Genomic DNA, 21,314 nt, shown 5'->3' on the forward strand with positions numbered 1-21,314 from the left:
CAACCGATAGAAAGAAAGCTTTCAAAATGTGCCCGTAAGTAAAGGCCACATTTTTATCACATAAAAGGATTTGATATGTTAGATGGAACAATTCGCCACTTTGTGACAACATGTAGCAATCTGAGAACACTTCTAGCAAGCTTACATATGTGTTCTGCGTCAGTGAAATCTTGTGGCAAATTTAACATAAGGCATTTTGATAAAATAATGACGCTATAGCGATCCACCCCTTTGAGGTTCATATCAAGAGTTTTGAAAATTCATGTATATTAAAAATCGCTTAAACATCAGGGTTTTTTTTATTTATATACGTTTAGTTATTTTAATATCAATTATATTATCAATTATTTGATCAATTATTAATATGTCATCCATTATTTGAACTGGACTGATACGAACAAACGATGAAGAACTTCTTTATAAGTGAAATTTGAACTTTGATTTAGCACGGTTTTGACAATTACTACATAAATGTGCAAGAGAATCAAAATTTCGTGGAATCTGAGATTTATCGATATTTTCTTTCTAATCAGTTTCGATACGTTTTAAAATTCCGAAACTTAATTACGTAAACATACGAGTGAAACACAAAAAAATGCATAATAAATAATCAAAAAAATTTAAGCAGAACATTAACTTTAATTCAGTTTGTTAGTTCGTTGATATACAGGGGGAAAAAATTCGGAAATCTAGAGGTCAAAGCAAAAAGAATAAATCTTTAGTATTTTTTTGCCTTTTAGTTTTTAATATGTTTCATATTTTATTATCATCAGGGGATCGTTTGGCTAATTTTTCTCAAATTCCAATACCAAATGGAGTTTCTCATATTGAATGAAAACTAAATAAAAATCCAGCGAATGGCTGATATGATTCCTAAAAAATATTAAAATATTTTCTTTGGAAACACATAACTAAAGCGAGTTTCAAAACTCTAAAATATCAATAAATGAGTGAGAAATTTCTTATTAAATTCCACCTTCACGAACAATATAAATAAAGTTATATAAAGTATATAAAAAAACTTATGAAAATACAGTGAATCGACAGGGATATGAAGATCAAGTTTTCATGTTTAAGAAACAGATCTGTTTCTGAACAGCGAAGGAAAAAACAAACAAAAAAAACACGCTCATGTATCCGTATCTTTCACTAAGCACTAAATCAGGCAGCCATCAGAGATAGTCCGAAAATAAACAAAGGAAAGATGGTAAAAATCATTAGTACCGAGATACCACCAAGACAAAAAAAAAAAAAAAAAATGCCAACGAAGAATTAAGATGAAACAGAGCAAAGTGTGTGCGTCTGTGTATGTATGTGTGTTCAACGCCCAGTTTAAGTTAAATAAAATTAACTTAAAAATTATTCTTATTTTCTTAATATTTTTTTACTATTATATAAGGATTTGTTAAAATTTATTTCGCATATTCTTTCTCGAAATATTTGTATTTAAATCGCGTCATTTCAATTTGCATATCATTTTTCTGTAATCAACTTACTACTTCAGTCGTGGCCTAAATGCATTAAGAAGTGTTTTGCTTTGCATACAATCTTAATTCAGCACATAATGATAAGAAATGAAATTTGTTTTATATTTCAGTTGAAGAAAGCTCCGAATTCTTGAAACCTATTGACACAGCGCCTCCGATAGTAATGGACACCCCCGAACAAAGGACTTTGGAAAGCATTAAAACCAAACTATTTCCTCCAAACACTGCTCCATCCTACAGCTACACCAAGGTCTCGTGGACTCTTAGAGTTAGAAAAGAGGTAAGAGTGACTTTTATATCATCAGATGAAAAATTTTAAGATGCCCTCATCTGAAATATCTATGAAGTGAAAAATCTGTTGTAATGGCATTTGATTAAAAATGATTGAAATAATGAGCTCTTTATAAGAACGCAAAACCTGTATTTAACATGAAATTCAGTAACTTATTTCGTAACCTCTGATTACAGTTGCTGTGTAGAAATCATGAAAAATATTAAATTTTTGTCACATAATATTGTTCTAACAGTCAAGTTATCGATATATTTGAAACACTGAACGTTAGAGAACCAGTTCTCCAACTTTAACCACTAATCTGATTTTGCCACTTTTTATATCATATATGAAAATCCTTAATTTCTAGATCAGTGATCGCTTACCATTAATAACGTCTTTTGAAAAATAAATTACAAAACCCGTGGTTCTTGTACATTCTGTATAGAAAAAGAGATGGCAGATTTTCTTCCTCTGTACCGATTTTGCCAATTTTTATTTCATATTCGTGATCTCTAGATATGTCTTCAGTAGACGTTTACCCACCATTGTCTTTCACTTTCGAGTGATATTGCGAGACTTTGACAGAAACCCCTTGCTTCAAAAACTGCATCGGTTCGGCGATTAATTTCACACTTTGGAAACATAGCTAATCAATCAAATTTACTGTACATGTATGCATTTAAAATAGTACTTTCATTTAATAAAATAAGATGCAGTACCTCAAAGTTGGTTGACATTGCTAAATTAATGCTATTAATATAGAAAGCGGACAGCTGGTTGCTAAATGCTTCTAGTAATTAATAATATATGAAGACAATAATGCTTTATAATCTGAAAGGAAGGTTGACGTTTATTTATCGTATAACAAAATTCTAGATTAATTAATTTCTTACATTAGACCATGATGAAGTCTTGATTTTTAAAATAGACAAATTAAAGGAATTTGATCTAATTCGCTGCATTAATTTTTTGACATCAATCTCAAGTATATTTTTAAATACTTTTACTAAAATAAGTGTGCTAAAAATGATTTTTAAATGTTAGAGAATGAAATTAGGAAACGAATTTTTAAAAAATGATATGAAATTAAAAATTATATCCGTTAAGTTGAAACGGATTCCGAAAATCCAGACATCATTTCTTTAGCCAGTCAGCTATGCTATGAAATATCAAAAAAATAAAATTAAAAAAATCAGTATTCCATTCTGGATTAAAGCTATTGTGGTTGTAGTCCTGCACAATAAACCAGTCTGAGTCTGTTTTCATACCATTGTTGATAGTGCATAACATATCTTGAAGGTCATTGAAAAATAAAAATTTACGTTATTTCATCAAAGGAGGGGGGAGAGGGTTAAAAAGCGAAAATACAGGCAGTGAAAATGATTTCATTACGGTTTCAAATTAACCCTCAGCCAAGCATTTCATTTTAATCTGTACCTTTATGTAAGTTAGCTTCTTTGTTCCTTTTGACGCGATATCAAGGTTGTTTTCCAGTTGAAATATGTAACCAATGGGAAGAAATGGCGGGAAAAGTAAGTTCCTTCTGATTGGTTGAGCAATTCAACAAGATCCGCCTAAAAAAATGTTCAGTTATATATTGTGAATTTGACTTTGTAATGATACATTTAGTATTAATGGAGGGGCTGAAAATATAGCATTTGTACCGATTTATCAAAAAACATTATGAATATATGAAAAGGCTAATTTCAGAATCGGATAGTCGGAATTATCTTTATAAAGAACAATTGTATGAAGAAATAAATTTAATAGAAAGCTTTTTAATGCACATTTTAATGATGCGCAAAAAGTAGATTTTCTATTATCTTTATAATTATCTACTTTTTTTATCATGTGGAAACATGTTGTTTTGGTTATGGGAATTTGAAGCTCGAAATCGTGTAGGCAATGAATATTGAAGCTCAAAATCGCGTACGTAATGAATAAAGTATAAATGGCAATTTCCATCATGATCTTTTAATCGCATATATTTTTTTACCTGCTTTTATCAATATTGCATTATTATTATGTATGCTTCTTTGAAAGAAGGTGCGTTTTTAAAAGGTTGATCTGCTTTTACCAGTATTGCTTTAATATTACGTATGCTTCTTTGACAGCAGATGCGTTTCGTGATTGTTTCAAACCGGTTTAAACTGGTTAATGACTTAAATTAAGACAAATAATGACTTAAAAAATAATAATGTTCCCACATGATAACTTGAAATTTGTGATCGTAGATTTCATTAAAATTTTTTTCCCTTTTTTTTCCCTTAACTATTTTTTTAGTTAATGCTACTGACTATATTGTACTATATTAATATAATTAAGTACTGTATTAATATAATAATAAAGCTTACAGATAATTAAAATTTGAAAACAATGAAATAGAATATTGCCATCGGGAACAAACAAACGCAAAAAGCATTTTTAAAATTTGTCTCTTTAGGAAGTTAGAGAAAAAAAAATCGATGACAAAATTGTCTTTACAAACTTGAAAGAGGTCATGTTAATTAAAAGCTATAAAAAAGGGGGGGGGAGATTCCTTTGTACATCCAATAAAAACAAAGTCGTCTGTCCCCCCCCCCAAAAAAAAAATCTATAGTTTTAGCTGTTATTTCAGTTGAATAATTTTTGGCTTCATTTAGGTGTTCTCGCCTTCCGAAAAGCTGGACAACCCCATTGCACTTCATCTGGTCTTCTGTCAAGTCGTAAAAGACGTCTCGTCCTCTGCATGCATTCGAATGAACAGAGAAGAAAAAAGAAAACTGCAGCAGCTGATAGGTAATGTGCACAAATTTTAAAATTTGTCAACGCGTATGAAGAGGCATAGAATATTATACCTCGATTCTTGTTAATCTCGTATCAAAACACATAACAACATGTTGGACCTCGCAAGTGTTTTTTTTTCTCCCTCAAATCTTGTAACATCTGTATTATGAGAATTTTGGAGCTGATGTTTTTCTTTTAATCCGAATAATTATTTAAATTCTGAATCACAAGACGTGGCTCGGAATCAAAATATTTTCACATTAGTTTTAAAAAAAATACATTTAATATTTTATTATATTAATTTAATTTATTTAATTTATTAATTAATAAATTTAATTTAATATATTAATGTAAATAATGTTGTATAAAATATTAAAGTACAAAACTCCTCTCATAGTGTGCATTATTTTCTATTTAAATGAGAATATCAGTTTCAAACGATTTTTATTCCGTGTAGCTTTCCGAAAAATTATACGATATAAAATGATTTTTAAAAACTATCGAAAGCAAATTTTTTTGTTCATAAGTTGCCAATAATTTTTAAAGAAAGATATAAAATTTGATTAAACATTGTGAATGCCAACTCGAATGTAATAAATGTAATAATTTAAAATATCTATAATATTTTCATTTCATACAAGAAGGGCAACACTAAAGATAAAATAAACATTTCTATACATGGAAATAATGTTTTTATCCTTAAAAAAATTAACTATTGAATGAAATGTTGACGAAATCTCCGATAAAGAATTTCTTATGCAGCATATTTGTGAGCTAAAAATTGAAGAAAAGTCTGTTAAGTCGTTGGAGTTTTATAGGATTCAAATTATTTATAAATTTTATTTTGAATTATATAGATTATTACATGTAAATACGATGTATAAAAGGAATTTATTCGTATTGGCAAATTTTTGACTGAATTATTAATTAACATTGAAAAATAGGTTTTTAAAAAATACACATATTTCGCTATTTTGAAAAACAGTTTATCAGAGTAATTAAATGGCTACAAAGGAACATTTTAAAAGCTCTACTAAGCTGGAAGAGTTTCCTGCTTCGAATATTAGATGAAGTTTTTTGAAACAATGTGTAACTGTTGTGGAAAAGACAAAAACAGTTTTAAAGAACACCAGTTCTCAACTTTCTTTGCAAAACAGGATGGATTGTGAGTTTCGAAGACCTATTAAGAGCAAGAAAAAACAATATTTTCCCTTAAAATCCGTTTGTTATTTAAGGGATTTTTTTTTATCACATTTGCGTACTATTTGGGGTTACGTTTATATACAGCTCATGTTTTTTATTTCTATTTCATCAATGCACCATGTATCGGAAATAACTTTTCTCTGTTGTAGATGGTTTTTATTTGTATTTTTAAGAGTTGTTTGGGAAAAAATAGGAGTACATTTTTGAGATAATTACGGTTATATGAAAAAAAATAAACATAAGATGTACCAAACAGTTTATAGATATATTTTTGATGCAATTAAATGAATAATAAACTTCCAACTTCTATATTAAAAATTTATTTATTCCATTAAACTACATAATACTGCAATTTGGTACATTAAATAAACTTTTTTAAACATTATAATCAAACGAATCCAGAAAAACCGACTCGTATCTCATACAAGTATTTTACAAATCTGTAATTGCTGACATTTTTTAATGCTTGTTTGTTCTTTATTTGAATAGATGGTTATGGCATCACGTCTTCTACTATCCACTCCAACACTATCAAGTTAACCATGAAGAGAAATGTCGTAGATGTCGCCAAAGACTTCCCTAACTACTTTGCGAGGCTTTTCCCTATCTCCGTAAGCTTTTTTTTAATTATTATTATTCGTGTTTCTTTGGATCTTACATTACAGATTATAATTAATTTGCCGCTTGAGTAAAATTTTATTTCGATAATTTATTAAAATGTTGCTATCCGCTTCAGATATTTATTTAAATGATAGCGAGATGATCGTATGTTTACAAACTTAATTTTTTTTATCATGTGAGAACATGATGTTGTTTTGATTAAGGGGTTTTGAAGCTCAAAACCGCGTAGGCAATGGATAAAGCATAAATGGCAATTTTCATCATCATCTTTTAATCGCATATATTGTTTTACCTGCTTTTACCAGTATTGCATTATTATTATTATATATGCTTCTTTGAAAGCAGATGCGTTTTTAAAAGGTCGGCCTGCTTTTACTAGTATTGCTTTATTATTACGTATGCTTCTTTGAAAGCAGATGCGTTTTTAAAAAGTTGACGTAGAACTATGACATCATAGCTGTTATTTCATCTCAAAATCGATCCAGTTCCAAAACTTTGTTTGCCAGCTATAAAAATTGAAAATAAAAGTTTAAAAAAATTAACATTTTATATATTAGGGAGAGTGGGATAGAGATCGATAAAGAAGTCTCGTGATTGTTTCAAACCCGATTAAACTGGTTAATGACTTAAAAAATTAATATTCTCACATAATAACTTGAAATTTGCAATCGTAGGTTTAATTTTTTACATTTGCCACAATTATATATCTGATGGAAATTATCGTTTGCTTTATGTGAGCGAATCTTAGTGAGTTTGTTTCTAACTTTTGCATAATTATATTAAAAAGAAAAAACAAATTAATGTATATAATAAATTTAAATTCACGAAGTTATTTAATTGATATTAATTAAGTGCAAATAATGTTAATAAATATTTTGTAAAAGCTTGATATTAAAGAAATATGTCACATTTTCTTTTTCTAAGGATTATTGAACTGGTGATTTTAAGCTTTTTGATGGGTTTTTTTACATGTTTGCGACTATACATTCACTATACATTACATCAAATGATTTTTTTAATATTAAATAATTAATTCAATTTCATCTAAAACATGGAATAAATTTGAACACTATATAAAAATCCACATAACTTGTAGATTCGAAACAAAAAAATTTAAATTATTAAAAAATTGACTTAAGAAAACCCAATAAATTAAAATATTGATACAACTAATTTGTGTTAGTGAGCGCCACTTCTTTTTATATCTAATTCTATTTTTTTAATTGGGAATTCATCTTCAAAACTTAAAATACAATGAAACAGTAGCATGACAATCAATTCTTCATTTTCCAAAAGTCATCGTAAAACGTCTTGGCATCCACAAAAAATTTTCAGAATTAATCTTAGTGTTTTCATCGGATAACTGCCATCGGTTGTACTCGCATGCAAAAAAAAAAAAATCTTGCCAATAGTTTTTTGAATTTCTATTGCATCTTAATTTCGAATTTTTTACTAATAATACCCTTTTCCAATTCATGCCACAGGGTGGTCGTAATCTACCCAATGTCCAGCTTTTAGGAATATCTCATTCTGGAGTCAGATTGGTTCGAAGAGAACGTGACGCAATATGCGACTACCTCAGGGTGCTCGATACTATCAGGTAAGTCGGTCTATTTTGTGTGTCCGTGCTTGCGTGCGTGTGTGTGTGTGTGATCTCAGTGATGTTCCAGTACAATTAACATCCATTGAAAATATACCTCAACTAGTTCAAAATCCTAACCATAGCATCAGCTTTAAGCTATTCTCAGCTCTAATAATAATAATAAAAAGGTACTTGCTATGCGTTTAGTAATTGCAGAAAAAGCTTGAAGGATTGATCGCCATGTAAAAAAGTTTCTGCGCGGTCTACTAAATAGACGCTTCTACACATGCAGTATGCAATAAACATTCCTAAGCAGATGAAGAGCAGCCTATAACTAACTCCTCATCATCGTACTCAAGGTGCAAGTATTTAGGCTATATTCTGTTTCAACTTTTTGGAACCCAGAGTTTCGCATGAAACTGTGAAAAATAAGTATAGATGTACGGAGTCTTAAATTATGCTGATTTGCATTATTATTTATTTGCAGATTCAGATTTTAAAAATTTTTACCTCACCAAAATTCATAACTGGACCAAATCAAAAACAACTTTTATATTTTAGTCAATCTCATCTACATGTCTATATAATAGCATAGAAAAACTATTTTTTCTTAAAATTTCAACAAGAAGATTTAGCAAAAAAAAAAAATAATAATAATGATTAAATAAAAAGAGCAAACTCTAAAGTTTTGATGCAATTCATCTAATATATATATATATATCAATGTTTGCTTATATGCATTTTATCCAAATCTGCAGGTTTTATCATTAAAAAAAACCGTATTTGGATTCTTTTTAAAAATTGACCTCTTGATTTGAAAAAGTACCAAAATCGCATTAGAAATTAAATTATTTTTCGATATTTTTCAGCTAAATCTTCAGAAAATATTACCTCTCAAAATGATCGTTATAAATTTTACGTTTGTACTTAATTTGCTCAATTTTCTGCTCTAATTTTAATAATTTTTAAAATACGAATTTGATGCAGAATCTGTAACAATGTTTTTTTTTTTTATCATTATTATGAAATTCAAACGAATCTTATTGTTCCATCAAATCACTCAACGACATATTTCCACCAATGTTAAAATTGAGATAAAAATAGCATACTTTCGTGGAATTTGGTTTCTGCTTTCATAGAATTTACATTTTTTTTTTTTTTTTATGTATTCGCAGTAATTGGTAGTAGACTAATTCCAGTAAATTCATATTTTCAACCTAATCAAACAACGAGGTGAAACTTTAAATAAATGCATTTCATATATTAATTGATTAATATCCAGGAAAGTCAAAGTTCAGGTCGCCAAACTGATCGCTAAATGCGGCTAGTAAAATAAATACATCCGCATTTTTAGGATACCAATCAGAATAACGTAAGAGTGTCGCTATGTTCGTACATAACTACAATAACATTCAAAACAAAGGAAAATATTTTTCAATGCTGTATTTACTTTTTTCTTCTTGACTTGCATAAACAATTTGTTATAAACGGCATGCCTATGTAACTACACAGATATGATTCAGTTTAATAGTCCGATTCTTTAGCCTTATCTCTCCCACTGTCATAAAAGCGATAAACTGAAGCTTGGTTTTACCTGAACAAGTACCTGGTTATTTGACATATTTACATGATTCTTTATCAAGCGCAAACATTTAGAGTTCCGAGTTCACCTATCGTTGCTAGAAATGAAACATTTTAAAGCCCTGCCCTTCCAAAGTTAAAACACTTTGTAATTAGAGAGCACAATATTTATTCAGGTACTAATGTGTGAGGTGTTGTGTGATTTTAAACGATTCGTGCAGATGGTCTTATAAAATGAGATTACATTTTTGCTAATGTTTGAATGTTTTTGTTTCAGTTTTGAAGATATAGCTGAAGTGAGTGTCCCTCGAAGCAGTACGTTACAGATCCTTCTCAGGAACGGTGGTTGGATGACTTTATACTCCCACAAGGTAAGTCTTTGGATGTGGTTTTAAGCATGAATTTTAATAATTTGCTTCAAACGAAGCAGTGGTACAGTGAAGATATATAGGCATGGCAAAAAGTAACATAAACGCCAATGAAATGAAATAGAAAAAATGTATTAACCCTCTCTGACTATCCGAGTTCGGGAATCTCAGAATATCGAAAGGCCAGAGTTTTTCTTTCAAAGTTAAGAAAATTTCCATTTCTTACATCTCGAAAATCACAATGACAGTCTATGCTCTTAAGCAGTTGATGTAGAAAAGAGGACCCCCGCTTAGTTTATGGCTATTCAGCAAATATATGTTCTGACAATCTTTTGAATTCACTCTCAGAAAACTCTCCTGTCCCCCAAATCCATCTGAACGAGCGTCTCGAACGGATAAAGCAAACACCTCGGGTATTTAATAAGTCGCGCTTAACGGAGAAGGGTAAATTTCATAGTAATATCCAGGTTCTCAGCTGCTGGCTGTAATTTCGTTCAACAGGTGTTTGGAACTTTTCGATATTGATAGAAGTAATATACAGAGGTCTGTGAATACAGAATAAAATATTTTAGTACGTTAATCAAGGGCCATTATACATTACGTACGAATACGTTATACGTTTACGAATACGTTATACGTGTACGAATACGTGCATGAATACGTATACGTTATACGTGTACGAATACGTGCACGAATACGAATACGTTATACGTGTACGAATACGTGCACGAATACGTATACGTGTGAATACGTTAATCAAGGGCCATTATAAAGAAATTAAGCTATATTCAGTTTTGGTTCAACATTCGAATACGAATACGTTATACGTGTGAATACGTATACGTTAATCAAGGGCCATTATAAAGAAATTAAGCTGTATTCAGTTTTGGTTCAACATTAAATTATTTATTTAAACAAGACAACACAATGGTTTATGATAACGACTTTTAAAATTTATAATCGTTTTAGTATATTATGTTTACATCTACAAAATTTGTCAAGCAATTTTTTAAATTTTACACATTTTGTCTTTTAAATTATAGAATAACATTAAATGGTGCAAATTTTAAATTACGGAATAATGCTAAATGTTCACGTTTTAAATAATGGAATTAATACTCAATGCTAATTAAGCACTTTTGCTACAATTATCTTTATGTATAGATATATATTATATATTTATATATATAATTCTACGATTAATGTAATGAATTAGTTTTTATTAATCTGCTTTATTATTAATAATAATAATTAATTATATTGGCTTTAATACATAAAACAAAAAGAAAATGAGATATTTCTTTTTGGAATCACTGAATATTCTGTAAATAGATGCTACTGGGAGAAAAAAAGACATTTAACAAAATTTCTTCACTAAGCTCTCAGTTTAAAATATAATCTTTAGCTGTCACTTTTTAAATGTTTATTGTATGCAATCAGGATTTTGATATGAATTTGAAGAATTCCTTAACCAGTATACTACTGATACTGTTAAATATTAATTTTTATAGTGGTAATATTTGTGAAAACTTACATCATTTACTTTGTTTAATTTTACTAAGGGATTACTCTTATTTTTATTTCAAAACAAATAATTTAAAATTAATCTTTCACCTCCTAATTACATTTTCACATAAATAAACTTTCTTTCTTCTTAGCTTATATTATTTAAATTTTATGTTTAATTATGAAGAATGATATATTTGCTAATTTTGGTCTTTAAATGATTAATGAAACTCGTGTTTTATTGAAATTCATGTTTTCATGGAATTCATGCTTTAAATATCTTAAATATTTTTAACTTGGATTGGAATTTAAAATTTTATTTATAAGTTTGTAAGCATTCAAGAAAAATGATAAACTTGCCAATTATTGGCATTATTAGAATGGCTTATTAAATGCTGCTTGTTCCGCATCTATTTTCTTGATGAATATTAAAATAATTTTTTAAATTTACTCTTGCTATTAAATTTTCTTGAAATGGCTCATCAACTTGTTGAGAATCTTTTCCAGAACGTTTTTCTTTTATTTGAATGCATTCAATTTATAGAATGTATTTTTTTTTCAGTTCTTTTTAATTTTGAGCATTTTTAAATTTTTTTAGGCTGAGAAAATCAGGAACATGGTGGAACGTTATTGTGTGGAAGCTGCACAAGTAAGTCTTATAATTATGATAATAGTTACAAAACGATAATAATGATGACAAAGTCTATATATACAAATTCATATTTAAAGATAAAACAAACATATTAGTATCAAAAAATATGTCTAAAAATTCATTCTTTTAAAATCAATTAAAATTGCTATCTCCAGAATAAGATTTAATGCTTTATCGTTTAGTAGTAACTAATCAATAACATTCGTTTTATATTGTTTTTTAATGAAAAAATCTGAATTCATTAATTGTTATTAAAAATCTTTAGACTAATTTTAAATCCACGACTAAAATAAATTTTTTGTAGCTATCAAAAATGAATAACTGGAAGATAAAATATGATTGGATATAATTTAAATAATAATCAGTATTACAAAATGGGTTAGAGAATAGCTTATTAATAAAAAAAATTATAGCATTAAAAAATTACAAGACGATTATTCCAAAAAATTGAATTCTATCATTTTTTCGACTGATCAACACAAATATTCTTTTCCTTTGAATATCAATTGAAAATAAATAATCATATTCTGTAATATCACTTTTCTTGTATTCTACAAATACGAATACGAATGTATTCTACAAATACGAATACGAATGTATTCTACAAATACGAATACGAATGTATCCTACAAATACGAATACGAATGTATCCTACAAATACGAATACGAATGTATCCTACAAATACGAATACGAATGTATTCTACAAATACGAATACTAATGAGTTTTCTATCATTCTTATTAGCTTGATTTTATAAAAAGCCACCTTATTCAAAAGTCACCTGTTCACGTTTGACTGCTTAGATTCCAACTTGTTCAAAGTTTCGTCGTTTTCTTTATAGTTTAATGGTACTAAAGATATTTATGAAATGATAGGCTATTTTAGTGAGTTTTAAGTCCTTTTATATAATTTGTGATTCACCTTCTGTTTCCATATTAAACTCAAACTTTTGGAAAAAAATTTCGGAAATCCTTTTCCAATTTCTCGTGCATACTTCATGTATTTAAAATTTTTAAAGTTGATTTTAAACTAAATCGAATGAAAAGATAATCCATTCATTTAGATAATCTGCTCATCTCGTACTATATTGTACAATAAATTTGATAAAATTTTATAAATGAATTCTTTTCTGACTTTTCATATCAAATTCACTCATTCGAAGCTTTAAGAATTTAAACTAAAATGAACAAAGTAGTCATCTAACATTTTTAATGAAAAATCTAAACATATCATGTTATGATTATTATAAAAATGAAGTTTTTGTTCACAACTTTTATAAAATCGTATGCATTTATATTTCTGACGATAAGATGCGGATATATTTCTCTCTGCAGGGTGGCCACGAGTATGTGCGAGCAGTCGCTGATTACGTCACAAGAGAGGCTACTCTTCTGAGCTTCAGAGAAAATGACATCATTCGAGTTGTTAAGAACAGGAACCTGCATCTGGACAAAGGTAGGCCTCCAAGATATTCATACCAAATTTCAAAAGGAATTATAGACAATTTCTTATTAAAGTGCATTGATTGTGCCTGTATAAATATTCATATTACAGGATGTCCCAAAAAATGTATAATTGATTGTGCCTGTATAAATATTCATATTACAGGATGTCCCAAAAAATGTATAATCCCTTTCAGTTACTATTTCATTAAAAAAAAAAAAAAATGGAAACAAGTCGTTTCGTAGCTTAAATAAGTACAAATGTGGAATCGTGGCAGTTATTGAAAGTTTTATAATTTCATTTAATATAGTAAATAATTAAATTACAATATTAAATTGTAATATAATTAATACAATTATATTACAATTTAATTGTGTTAATTACGTAATTGTAATTCCTCACGTCTTGATTTACAACTAACTTTCGATTAACCACAGCTGTTAACCCAAATGTCAAAAAAAAATTATCTACGTAATTAAGTTCAACTTATTAAGTTCATGTACCCAATGAGCAGAACATGTGCAAGATTATTAAAATAACACAACTATAAAGCCTGCCAATTTGATGGAATCATTAAGATGAAGTTACGTATAAATGATTTAAGTGAAACTAAATTAATATTTCGGCGAACCATCTGCTTGCTATAATCGGCTAATAATAAATAAATTAATATGTACATTTTCATAAATTTCCAAAAAATAAAAGATGAAACTAAATTAAATATTTAACATATTAATCTGAAGCTAAATTGGCTATTTTATTAAATGATTAGCAATATAATGTGCACTGTTTAAAATGCTTAAATCTCCCATTGAATTCGGACACTTCTGATATTTCACTTTATTTGTACGGACTTAAAAAATTTTGAGATATATATTAATTGGCATTTACATTTTCGGAATGGCAACGTTCATTACGCTAGGGATAATCATGATTATGAGAATTCTTTATTATTATTCTATTTTTTAAATTTAATAATTTTCTATACTTCATTGCTAAATATGCATACTATTTTATAAAGGATATATTGTCAGATGGATAGCTGAAGATATCAATAATATTTGAAGATATTTATAATTAAATAACATTTTTTTTAAAAAATTTAATCTATTTTCATATAAAAAATAATATATATATATAAAAAAATAGAAATATAAAAATATTTATATTTTTAAAATATAAAAGAAAATATCATGGGGAAAATATTGTCTTATAAGTTTTCAGTTAAGCTTTAAAAATCTATAATTCTATTAAGGATTACCTGAGTCTCTGGAAAAATTTCAGTAATAATAATAAATATGTAACATAGTAATTAACTATTCAAATAAGTTTAAACACTATATATGAATTATTATACCGATAATTAAGCAAATAATATTGTATTTGGCAATAAAAATAGTTGCATTTGTATCTTTAATCCAATTTAACTAATAAAAGGTATCGAATTTATTAACATCATAATGAATTATGACTGATATATTTGTATTGCCTTGAACATACCATTTATTATTATTATGCTGCGTCAATTACCAACAGATTAAATGTTGTAACTTTTGAACTTCATCTGTTTGTGGATTACTCTTTCGAGTTCTGTCCATTCCTGTTAATCCGTTATTATGAAAGTATAGTGCTGCCATCTATTGAGAAACAAAGGAACTGGGATAAAAAAATTTCAATGTAAATATCCTAGATTCTTACAGTTATCTTCTGAAAAGGCAGGAAAGAAATGTTATTGAAAAATATTTATTAACCCTTTTTTCTTCTTTATAAACAAGGCTTATAGTGTACAGTTACATTGAATTATTATAGCTGTTAAAAATCTAAAAAAAAATCATAAGAGAATTCATAAACGACATTCGAAGATACTATAAACAAATTGCATTATTAATAACATACAGGGATATTACTGAAGAATATTATTGGCTTTTTTTTTACAATTTTCAGAAAATGGGTATTACCTGAAAACTATTGAATAGTCATGAATTATTTTTATTGAATTTTATTAAATACTTTTTTATAACTCATAATCTTAAATACTGATTATCCTCTAACAATTAATCCGATTTAAATTATATATGATTTTAATGCCATAATAATTACAAGCATCATATTTTTCAAATAAATAGCAAAGTTAAGTCAAATCTTTTACCATATTTGATTGATCTATTCAAAAGGCTTAATCCATGCTTTGCTTATCCTTCACGCTTTTGAAATGTATTCAAAGCCTTTAAAAGCGTGAAGGGAGCATTCAAAGTTTTATCATCTGGTGTTTATGCCTATCATACCAAGAATGGAATTTCCATTGCGCAAATCAGTGCCATTGCTTAAGCATTAATACATGATGAAATTAGAAGAAATATTTTAGAACTCGATGTTTACTAATAACACAAGAATTCGAATATTGAAAATGGGAGCAAAAATTAGGTGATGGAAAAGGTAATAAATGTTTGAATACTGCGGTCGTTACATCCAGCCATTACATTTAATGACAAGTTTCATAATAAAATAATGTAACCTAATAAATTTGTTCAGAAAATGAAATGTGGTAAAATCGTTTGAAAAAAAAATAATGAAGCATTTTTAAATGCAAATCTAAGTCACAACAGCTGGAAAGCAAGTACAGTGCAACTAAGTTATTTCGAACATTTCTAACTATTTAAAATTACACTCTGGTTCTTTGAATTTCCTATTAAGATAATGGTGTTGTCTACAATTTAAGCTTATTTTTAGTAATTCGAAATCAAACCTTTAAAAAGTTGGTATAAAAAGAAATTCTGAATTATTTTCGTTAATTAAATAATCCCTATGTTGTATCTTTAATGGTTTTTTTTTAATTCTTAAATGATTAATAAATTTTATTGCTGTAAATTGTCTTAAAAAAAAACTCTGAAACATGCTTCACTTAAAGAAAACTTTCAGTATGTTATTTGTGAAATGTACAGTTTCAAGTTTTGTTTTTCAGTTACTGAATTCAAAATGCTAATAGTGTTTATCAAAAATATAAAACTTAATTATAATCATTATTTCTTAAAGAATTTAGGCTTAATTATTTTTTAATTTATTTATATATTATGTATTTTTATTATAAAATTGTTATGCATTAAAAACACGAATATTTTTTAAACATTTCCCGAATTATTTTTAATTTATATAATTTGTACATATTTTAACGCTATATAATGCTATTTACTTTTACTATATTCATTTTTATATCCAGTTTTTCTAAATCCAAAAATTTGAATAAATTATTTTTGTGGCTATGTAATGTTTGGCCAATTGGGTCCTTAACTTCAGATTTGACCGAATTATACTGCGCAATTAAACAATTTTAAAACAATTATTTTCTTTTAGCAATCATCCAAACGTAAATAATATTCATTAGTTATTGCAACGTCTAAAACGTAAACAAATTATAATCTGAAATTATGATGGACAAAGCAATTAATTTTGCTCAAAGATCATAAAACAGAAAAAAATAGGAACGTAGGAAAAAAAAATTCTTTTGATATCTTCGGTATAAATCGATAAACACGTGATCGGACAAAACGTTTTGTATGACCGAAAGAGCATTTTTTCTCCCGTGCAAACGATTACAAAGTTCAATCCATTTTTAGCATTAGTAACGTATCATTTCCATTTGCGAGTGCCTTTCTCTATGAACAGTTGACTCAGCTTTGAGTGCATGCAATTGTGGATGATGTCTTTATTTTTTTCAAGTTTTGCGTTTATATTCTTCGTGAAACATGATATATATATTATAAATAAAAATCAAATATCTTTATTTAGGCGTATACGAAGTGAAAATATCATAAATGCTAACATATTAACCTCGAAATTTTCAGATCGTCCCAAGTCAGAAAAAAAAATCCTTTTTGGAAACATGTTTATATGCGAAAAACGTAAAGAACTAGACGAATGAAATTTGGCATGCATCCGAGCATCACAGTTTGTATCAAATTTATGAAAGAAACAGTTAACGGAAAGTTTACTTATATACGTAAGTGCGAACCAAATTTAAAATTGTAAAGGTGTGATTCGTTGATGAATGATTATCATAACTAGATCTGTAAATCTTTGTCCAATTTTGCATCATCTGTTTGATGGCACATCGATCCTGTACACGTGATAAACGAGGTAAACACCTAGGTAAACGATATCTCAGACACTAGTACAAGATTTGGAAAAGAAAATTGAGTTTAAGAATGTGGCAGATGATATAAAGGGTCAAATTCACAATTTTTTGCCGCCAAAAATAGCCAAGATATGGCTAGTGGAAAATGTAAGCATTTTGCAACTCCAGGCATTGTGCATTGTGAGATCCCTCTTTTAATAAATGTAAAGTAAAACATTATTATTTTACAGCACTGCCGAGTAAGGTATAGCTTAATCGGTTAGTGAATAATTAATTTTCTAATATAAAATAAAAAAGTAATTTATTTTTAATAAATTAATGTGTACACTTTGTCTTGTTCTAATATTTTATAATACGAAAAGTTTGTATATCTAACAGATGTGTTTGTTAACAAAGCCGATAATTTTTTTTATCCATCTGGCTCTCCCCTCCGCTTATTGTCCAGCTTCTTAAGCAGATGCCCAACTTCCAATCGGTTGTGTGTCAGATGCGCTCGAGCATTAAAATGGCTGCCATATTATAAAGTTTATCTCTGTAAATAGGGTTTGGCGCATTGACAATGAAAGGCACAAAATAATTAGTCAATGACAGTGTCAGCATGACACTACATGTCTCTGTTAACGGAATGGAGTTTCCGTGGAAATATGCTGATGAACGCGGGTTCCACTATCCCGCCCAGTTTGAATTCTGCCGCCGAATATCATAATGTGAATTGGATGATTCAAAAACACAAATATTTAAAGCCCAAAAAAATTATTTCACTGTAAGGCACCGACCGAGTGATTAAAGCTGACGCGGAAGGCAAAGTATTATCTTATTTAAGTTCTGTAAAAATTCGTGGTATGTTAGGCAGGCAAGCCTTTTTTTTATATATATATCCGTACAACGAGATGTGTGAAATTAGTTAACTTTGTACATCATTTGGACATCCAAATGCGCATACGTCGTAAAGAAAGCTGGCAGGTGTTCAAACACAAACTAACGTAACGACAGCGTGGGCAGAGCGCAACGTAGAATTGTCAGCTGCAACCGAATCAACAATGATACTTCAAGGGCTTGATGCGAGCTGTTTAGAAACATTTTTCAGGGCCAGCAACGCAAAAGGCTGAAGATGGGAGCGCAAATGTTTCTTTTTATAGAACCGCCATTTTTATAGCGGAAATCTGCATATAAAAATATGTAATTCAGATTTTATCTGTGAACATGTCAATGGAGTTAGTGGTATTCTGTATTTGCTTATTGCTGAAATTTTGTGCTTTTTTCCCCATAAAAGACTCTATTTCAAACTAGCCGGAAGGGTTTCCTAGAAACTTACTCGCATACTTCCTAACAAATGTATTATCACCCCCTCCCCTTCCCTCAAAAAAAAAAAAATTAAACAGTTGAAAGCGAGTATGGACTTTAGACGCCATTTTGCGAACAGATTTAAACAAAAATTTGACATAGAACATTTTAGTGACAAAATCATTCAAAATGTAATTTTTTCTACGTCGTTTATATGCGAATGTACAGACTGTGATCGGATTTAAAATTTGATACGCTTGATAATTTCTGAAGCTTATTGGATGATTCAGACGTTAAAAATTGTATTTCCAATTTCTATCTTGATTAAAAACTTAGTTAGTTATAAAACTTAGTTTCATCAAAATATTGATTTCGAAATTTTTAGAAGATAGCAATACTCATTTTTTAAGAGAACTTGTATATTCGTAATAATCTTTGTTCCTATATTAAAAAATAAAAAAGAATGACATTTTAAACATATGTTTAAAGTTAAGTACATATAAATGCAGTAAATTAAAAAAATTATTATGATTAAAAAGCTTGCTATAAATGAAAATATGAAATGAGATTGTAACTTCCTGTCCGGAACAACGTAATATTATTTAAAACAATTAAAAATTATTAAATTCTTAAAAAATAATTCCATTGTATCGTTTTAAGATTGATTTGTTTATCATAATTTTTTAATTTACTCTTATATAAAAGCGATAGCTTGCGCACAAAAAAATGTGTACTTAATATCGTTATAACACACGTGTGTGTAAAACTATTATTAAAACAATGAAAAGTATTATAAAATATACTTAGAATATTTTTTAACATTAAAATTGAGTAGGAAACTATGGAATACAATTGATATTGTATCAAAGAGCTGAATTTTTAAAATTAATTAAAATAATGTAAAAGTGAATTTTGTGCTTTCATATGTTCCGAAGTTGTTGACTTAAATATTAAAATTTTGATTTATTTTAATTAAAAATGTAATTAAACTTTTGACAAATCCTCTCTTACCAAGCACTTACTATCCAAAAAATAACAACATGCCAAATGTGGTAGGTCTATTCAAATGATTTGTACCTGAATGAACTGTGATCTGTGTAGCGTTTTACACTAATTTTAATCACACATGTCAACACAATTTGCAGGGAATTTGTCAACCTATTATCAATATCATGTTAATCAACAGGCATGTAAAAGCAACTCTTGAAATAATTTTAGAACAATCTGAAATTGGATTTCCACATAAAAGTTGAGGCCGCGGTGGACTGGTGATAAGGCTTCGGAACCGGAGGGTTTCAAGTTCGTGTCCCGATTCCACCGAAGAACCGTTCTGTAAGGGGATCTGTTGCACGTTAAATTCGTCATGACCAAACGTCCTCCCGCTGGTATGGCATGGTGTGGAGAGGGGGGTGCCAGCTCAGGTGTCGTCCTCGACTTCTGACCGCGGTTCAAAATGACGAGATCCGTCCCAAAATAGCCCTGGTGTTGCTTTATAACAGGACGTTAATATAACTAAACTAATATAACTAATCCACATAAAAGTTAACTGAAACTCTTTAATGATGTCTACATGTGTTTCATTTAATTAGGTGCACATGTTCTAATACTCTCTGAGTAAATGGAATAAAGTAAATGAAAAAAAAATTCCTTTAATAAACAATAACTTTTTTATGAGATGTTATAAAGTTTTTATACCAAAGCATAATGTCAAATGTCATAAGACTCCAAACTGTCTAGCAATACACGTAATGTCAATACACGTATTTGATATTGTTACCGCTGTCCAAAAAGCAATACAATTACATTATCGTTATTATTGAAAAGCTTATTTTTCGAATTTTTAAAATAATGTTAAAATGATTTATATACAGTCATGTACTACTTAAACTATTGAAGAAAATATTAAAATTTCTCTTAGTTTTAAACTAAAAATTATAATTAAAATTCCGAAAAATTTATATAATGCTAACGTTTGTGGATCAAAAATTGCTCTTGTTACTCATTATCGTTTGGCAACAGTTAAATGTAAGCAAACAATAGTACGAATTTCAGCCTGTTTCGTTGAAAATTGTTATAGTGGCATTGAATCCAAAGTTTCGTATAGAGCTCAAAAAATTATTAGAAATGCTCTGGAGAGAGTTCGCCTGATTGCCAAAAATCTATTCAATCAGAGACATGAGGATATAAAAGAAATGAAGAAATCTTCAGACAAGAAGTTTAACCGAGGGCTATAAATAGGCTTAACCGTTGATGTTTATATCTTTCAAGATAATTATGTTACAAAAGGGGTCTTTTTTATTATTATTTTATTTTATTTATTAATTTTATTATTTTATTTTCTTCACGGCTGTTGCAATTCTCAGATAGGATGTTAGCCTATAAAGATTATTACATAAATATTAAGTGTATTATTCT

The 21,314-nt window shown here is 28.5% G+C and overlaps 1 protein-coding gene across 2 annotated transcripts in view; it reads left to right on the forward strand.

The window, feature by feature from the left end:
• The window catches only part of LOC129975715 (unconventional myosin-XV-like), a 351,522-nt gene that overhangs the window by 249,369 nt on the left and 80,839 nt on the right, over positions 1-21,314 (forward strand). For both annotated transcript variants that reach the window (XM_056088888.1, XM_056088889.1), the window contains exons 39-45: positions 1,598-1,767; positions 4,404-4,539; positions 6,220-6,341; positions 7,836-7,951; positions 9,792-9,885; positions 11,987-12,037; positions 13,375-13,495. In XM_056088888.1, coding sequence (XP_055944863.1) covers positions 1,598-1,767; positions 4,404-4,539; positions 6,220-6,341; positions 7,836-7,951; positions 9,792-9,885; positions 11,987-12,037; positions 13,375-13,495 — 810 coding nt within the window. The remainder of the gene's footprint in view (positions 1-1,597; positions 1,768-4,403; positions 4,540-6,219; positions 6,342-7,835; positions 7,952-9,791; positions 9,886-11,986; positions 12,038-13,374; positions 13,496-21,314) is intronic.

This window comes from Argiope bruennichi, chromosome 7 (assembly GCF_947563725.1).
Source record: "Argiope bruennichi chromosome 7, qqArgBrue1.1, whole genome shotgun sequence".
Lineage (NCBI taxonomy): Eukaryota > Metazoa > Arthropoda > Arachnida > Araneae > Araneidae > Argiope > Argiope bruennichi.